Consider the following 6,442-nt stretch of genomic DNA (forward strand, 5'->3'; position numbering starts at 1 on the left):
ATTCTTTCAGCAAACCAGTTCTTTATGCAAAACTTTCAACTCTATTTATCTTCCAGTTTTGATTGATTGGTACCACCAATCTGATGATCATGCAGATATTTTCATTTAGCAATATCTATTCTTCAAAACTAGGGAGCATTTCAGCATCCGCTGAATTATTAATAGTAAAGACCTGGCATCTATACAGCACCATGTAAGCATTGAAGTGCAATGTGAGATGGAAACTAACCAATGAATGTCAAACTTTGCCACACTTTCATCTGCCAAATGATACAGAATTACACTTGGATGAGCAAATCAGCGTTAAAACATGTGCACCAGTACAAGGAAAAGCAGCATTTAATTGTCACCTGATAATCTTTCTCCGAATCACAGTTAAGAATGTAGGTTGGAGGAAAAAAAATTACTGCATCTGTTAAAATGTGTTTTTTAAAAGGCTAAATGTTGCATAGGCTGCCTATAGGAGCATCTCAAAGCTGCATTATCATAGCTTCAATGGAAATTCACAGTTCACTGATTGCAACTTGAAGGCACGACTTGGATGCCTGAAACAATGGTTGCTGATCAAAACACTGTCATTTAACAAGCTTCAGAACATTTGTCATCTGAGCAGCTTCGAAAACAGTTCTTCTTTATAAACCTTGTTTTCAACAATAAAACATAGAGCAATGATCTCTTTGTATTGACGCCCAAATATCTGAAGTATATACAGCCTTCAGTTAAGGCTTTCCAATGTGAAGGCATTGATCAGTGCGAGACTATAACTCCCAGGATTCCTAGTCAGTATGATTGGATGGGTGGGGATGATGGAAAATTGTCATCCCTTAAGTATGGAAAAACATAGATTTTAGCTTACAACAAGAAGAGCATACCTAGTGCTCTCCCACACCTCCATTCTATAGGTCTCCATTCTACATTCAGTGAGAGTGGGGGGTTCCCCCCCCTCCTGAAGAAGGAGTCAGAGAAGGATGAGGCCTGGCTTCTTCCTTTCCATACTGAAATGATACAGAAAAAGGATGAATGGGCCCAATAGCGTAAAAGGAGATGCTGCAGAAGCTGAGAGGCTGCATCATCTTACCAGCCATGACAGGCTGAGTTTGTGCTCCTGGCTGGGCTCCCGAGCTATGAATCTTTCTCACTGAGAGGTCTCGAGGTCCAAACTCTGCTATTAGATCAACCTCTCCTGGCAGACTCTTATTTGTCTTTATACTGCTCAGAGGCAGGTTCTTTGTTGATCTTTGCTGCCACCATCATTTATTATTAACATTAATGTGCATATTGGGAATAAGAAACCCCCTCTCCTCATCCTCCATGACATCTTTGGGGAGGGGGAGACTTCTTAGTTCCAAGATATATATGCAAATTTTCCAGCATATATATATGTTTTCTGAGGTTTTCGCGGGTGTTTGTATGTAGGTCTTTGGTTGTTCGGGTTTTCTCCCGCGTAAAATTGGAAGTGTCTTGGCGACGTTTCGACAAAGTCCCATTCGTCATCTTCAGGCAGGTGCTTTCAGCTTCGTGCTCCACTTCCAATTTACGCGGGAGAAAACCCGAACAACCAAAGACCTACATATATATATATATATATATATATATATATATATATATATATATATATATATATATGTAATAATAATAATATGACACTGGGTAGGCTTGGAGCCCACAGATATGGGGCAAAACAATACAAATGTATTTCTCACATTCAGATGCCCAGAGAGAAACATACAAATACATGAGCTCAGAATTAGGTTAAGCAATGTAAGAGGAAGTGCACTGGAAGGCTATTGAAACAGAAGTATATCTATCTGCCCTCCTTCCCCAATCTGATGCACTGCTAATACATTGAACTTTCACTACTCTAGGCCTTGGGAGGCCAATAAGATTGGAAGGAAGCAGAATGGGTAGATAGTAACATTCATGAATTCATTGTTTCAGTGTTCTGCTATTATATAAAAGTGCTTTGTAGTTCTTGAATCTTGATACTTGAGAAATATGCAACACATGGAACAGAAACTTGTGTGGCTATAACTAAAGTTACACCCAGAGAAACTGTGTTCGTACCACATGGCAAGACTTAGCTATCATTTGCCGAATAAACCACAATTAATTGAAAACTATAAACAATGGTTTAAGAGAACAGTGCCAGGTTCATAGAACACACTAAGCTGAAATGTAAGCTAGCACCTACCAAGCAAAAGCAGAGACAGTAAAGTTCCATTTAGTCTCAATAACATCTATTCTGAACAATGCTTTTGTCTCAGGTCTGTTGCTCGGTTTATGCACCTCCGGATCTTTGCCTTTCCCAACATATGGTGGGTCATGCTGGCCTGGGAATTCTGGGAATTGAAGTGCACACATCTTAAAGTTGCCAAGGCTGAGAAACACTCTTTTAAGGGTTTGATTAAAAAAAAATTTAAAATGTTTCCCGTATGTATTTAGAGTAAAGTTTATAGACATTCTGCAAGGTACGCTAGTATTGTTTTGACTGAGACACTGATGGACTATGTTCATACAACTGGCTATCATTGATTCCTTACCCATGATATATGAATAAATCAAAGTTGTCGGGTCACACCAAATATTTAGAAGGGGTAAAATTTGTACCAAGATCTTCCTACTTTAGAGCTCAGACTCTTAAAAACTAGCATTCTAGTTGCTACTGGCCAGAGATAACAGACAAAAATGAGTAGGTTGCCTTGTTCTGAATTCTCTAAAAAGTAAGTATTCCCATTGCTCATTAAAATCAAATTAAGAGTATTTTATGAGTAATTCTGAAAGAGGCAACTCCACCCATTATAGTATTAATGGCAAATCACTGAACTGATGATAAACAACTGGAAGAAACAGGCAGAGGAGTGGGGGGGGAAGTACTATATAATTGATAGCTGCAAAAGCAAAGAAGTCTTGAAAAAGAATCTATGGACCGTAATCTCTGGAGAACCAGTCAATCATTTCAAAGTTATTGTCATCAAATTAGTAGCAACATAGAATTGCTGGCTCCTAATTGCATTGCTCTTGAAAAAATCACAAAAAATCCAGCTACTGTATAGATGCTGTGTTTCAAGATTGATATGATGAATGCCTCTCTTTCTCTTTCCTTCTCCCGACAAAGTTTTTGGAACATTTCTCTCTCCCCACTCCCATCACCACTCCCAAGGTCAGACCATCTTCAGATTCCTCTTCTCTTTTATGAAACATTTGACTTTAGACCCCTGGGTCTTCTACTGTTCTCCAAAAGTGAAATAAACAGCCAAATCTGAACAACTGCATCTCTCTCTCTCTCTCTCTCTCTCTCTCTCTCTCTCTCTCTCTCTTTCTCTCTCTCTCTCCCTCCCTCCCTCCCTCCCCTCCCCTCCTCCTCCTCCTCCTCTTCCTCCTCCTCCTCCTTCTTCTTCTCTCTCTCTCTCTCTCCCTCCCCTCCTCCTCCTCCTCCTCCTCCTCCTCCTTCTTCTCTCTCTCTCTCTCTCTCCCTCTCCCTCCCTCCCTCCCCCTCTCTCTCTCTCAGACACACACACACACACAAAATCTTTTGGGTGGTGTGTGACTTCCTCAATCTTGGGTCCTCTATTAAAAGGCCTGTGATTTTGAGGGTTCTGCGCAGTATCTTAACTGTTCCTAGCACTGCTCTCTTCTGGACAAAGAGCTCTGATGTCAGTCCTGGGATCAGTTGGAGCCACTCTCCCCATTTAGGAGTCACAGCCCCAAATGCTTTTACCATTAGTGGGACCACTTTGGCTTTCCACATCTCCTCTAGTTCCTCCTTCAGGCCTGGTACTTCTCAGACTTCCAGGACTTCTTCCTGGTGTTGTTGTTACTTGGCACCACTACATCTATCACTACTGCTCTCTTCTGGTCTTTGTCTATTAATTTGTCTACTATTACGGTGTCTGGTTGATTATCTAGTACACGCCTGTCCATCTGGATTTGGAACTCCCACAGATTCTTAGCCCTGTTATTCTCTTTCATGGCTGGCTGAGGGAATTCTGGAAGTTACAGTCTACACATCTTTCAGCTGCCAAGGGGGACGCTGGCCTATCCCTTGGATAAATCCCTGCTTCTATGGATCTGGTGCTTAGTGCCTGTTCTTGTGCTGCTATGATCGTGCTGCCTTTTACACACACACACACACACACACACACACACACACACACACAGAGCACTCAGTGCTCTGGGGTTGTACTGTATGTGTGCCTGTGTGTGTATTAATTTTACCATTGCCCACAGAATACATGGACACATATTTCCCTTAGGGACACATTCTAGAAGGGCAATTGTGTTACCCTGCTATTGCAACTAGGAAAACAACAGACTCTTGCAACATGTTAAAGACAAAGCAACTGATTGTATTCTGCTGCTTCTGGAGATCATAAGCACAATCAGCATTTTCCATAGATTCATTTCCCGTAGATGGGAAGATTGGTGGCACTATCTACCGAAAGTAATATTTCACAAATCTGATGAACTGGTTTCAGTTCATAATAGTTTATTCTAGAAGAAATCTTCCAGAATTACTGGAAGATTTCTTCCAGGAGAATTACTTTTTTCACCTCTCATCCTTTCTCCCTTTAGGTGAACTGGATTGCAAGAACCTTGGGGACAAGGACCCAACCTTTTACTTTAAAGTTTCATGTATAGCAATAGCTATTTATTATGCCCCAGTTATTCAGCGATGTAGAAAGGTGCACTGCAGATGTGCTTTTCAGATGTTAGTGCGCGCGCGCGCGCGCACACACACACACACACACACACACACACACACCCCAGAGCAAAGACAGAAGCAACCTACAAAGTACGCCTCGGAGAATGCCAATTCATCCTAAATAAATACGGCCTATTCGCTGTCTGGTTAGAAGGAATCTTTCGAAATACATCTGGGATGCTTTCCCGTCTCCAGACTCCGCGGCAGCAGGCGGCAAATCCCTGCGCCCGATTTCAGCAAAACACAGGTTTCCATCCCATTGCAGAGAGGCGGAGGTGCGGGGGGGGGGCGGGAGGAAGAGGAAAACGATACCTGTCATTGTCGTTGTCCCTGTTTTGTGACTCAATCCCGCTATCAAACTTGCAAACAACTGCGGCGAGAATAAGTATCTCCGTTTCCCCCCCCCCTCTTCCCCAAGCCGCCTTTGCCCTCAGCCTCCAAGACGAACGAACTTTAGTCGCAAAGCGCGGTCGGAGCGTTCCGGGCCAGAGAGCGGCCAGGCGCTGCCTGCCTTCCGCCCGCTTTCCTTCCCTCCATTCTCTCTTCTCCCCGCCCCCCCCCGCCCCCCCCAGGGCAAAACCCCGAAAGAGACCTGCCGACCTGCCAGGCTGTTGTAACAGTCGATTTCGATGCTGTCCAGCAGCTGCCTCTGCTCATCCGAGAGTTTGCCCAGGCCGGCAGCCCCCGCGGAGGAGGCGGTCGAGGCGGCGTCCTCCGCGTCTTCCTGGGCCAGCAACAGCCCCTTCAGCTCGAGCAGCGCCCTGTGGTACTTGCCGATGGCTTCCCGGCACTTCTTCTCCTTGTAGCACTGGGCTCCTTGGCTTTTGAAATCCAGCGCTCTTCGGATCAGCTGCTCGGGCTCCGCAGCCGGAGAAGCAGCGGCGGCTGCAACCGAGAGTTGGCCGCAGCCGCTGCCCCGATGCTGAACGCCCGCCGCTGGCCCGCCGCTGCCCTGGGCGCAGTGCCCGTCCCCGGCTCCCCGGCTGCCCGGGTTCTGCTTCCCTGCGGTAGCGGGGCTCTTCCGCTCCATGCCAGCCGCTGCTTGGCTCCTCCTCACTCTCAGGGCGGCGGCAGCTCCGACGCTGAAGCCAGAGAGCGAGAAGCTGCCGTTGCCGCCGCCACCTCTTCCTCCCTCTCCCCGCCGAAGGAATCAAGCGGCGGCCAAGGCAGCACCCGGCTTGCTGGGGCTGCTGCCACCCTTTGGCTCGGCGCGGCTCCTTGCTCCCATCCTCCGGTCGCCTCCTGGCAAGAGCGGGGCACTGCCGCCGCCGTTGCCGCCTCCTCCTCCTCTCCCCTACGACTTGCCTCCCGTAGCGCGGGGCGCGCGGGGCTGCTGGTTCCCGCGCTGCTGCGTTGTGCTGAGGGGATTTCGCTGAGGAACAATTGCTGCCAACCCAGGAGGTTCTGCCCGCGCGCAGGAGGGGCGGCCAGGAGCCCTCCCGCTTGCCCAGCCCGATCTCCGTCCGGCTCTAAAGGCACCGGGCGACGTATGGGAAAGGGGGGGGGGGCTCAGGGGATGAAGAGGAGACGGGAAATCTATCAGGTGACGTAGGCAGAGAGAAGGAAAAGCAGAGCGCCGCGCCCCGATTTTTTTTTTTTTGTGGGGGGAAAGCCACCCTCTCTTTGCCTCTGAGAGATCAAAGGATGTAGGCTCTTAAAGGCACAGGCGTCCTGGATCGGAAAGCTTGGGCGGGGAAAGGACGGGCTGGGACCGCCATAAGCGCCTGTGTATAAATACAA

The 6,442-nt window shown here is 47.1% G+C and overlaps 1 protein-coding gene across 7 annotated transcripts in view; it reads right to left on the reverse strand.

Annotated features, from left to right (window-relative positions):
* TTC9 (tetratricopeptide repeat domain 9) overlaps positions 1-6,225 on the reverse strand; it is a 47,066-nt gene extending 40,841 nt beyond the window's left edge. For 3 of the 7 annotated variants that reach the window (XR_005555639.1, XM_039334297.1, XM_039334308.1), the window contains exon 1: positions 5,303-6,219. Coding sequence is in view for 5 of the 7 variants with exons in the window: in XM_039334297.1 (XP_039190231.1) it covers positions 5,303-5,732 (430 nt within the window). In the remaining 2 variants the exon portion in view is untranslated. Of the gene's footprint in view, positions 1-5,302 lie in introns of all 7 variants that reach the window. The other 4 variants (XR_005555627.1, XM_039334270.1, XM_039334284.1 and 1 more) reach the window with 3 other exon arrangements.
* Positions 6,226-6,442: the final 217 nt, after the last annotated feature.

Source organism: Crotalus tigris, unplaced genomic scaffold (assembly GCF_016545835.1).
Source record: "Crotalus tigris isolate CLP2741 ecotype Arizona unplaced genomic scaffold, ASM1654583v1 scf7180000017545.3456711, whole genome shotgun sequence".
NCBI classification, from domain to species: domain Eukaryota; kingdom Metazoa; phylum Chordata; class Lepidosauria; order Squamata; family Viperidae; genus Crotalus; species Crotalus tigris.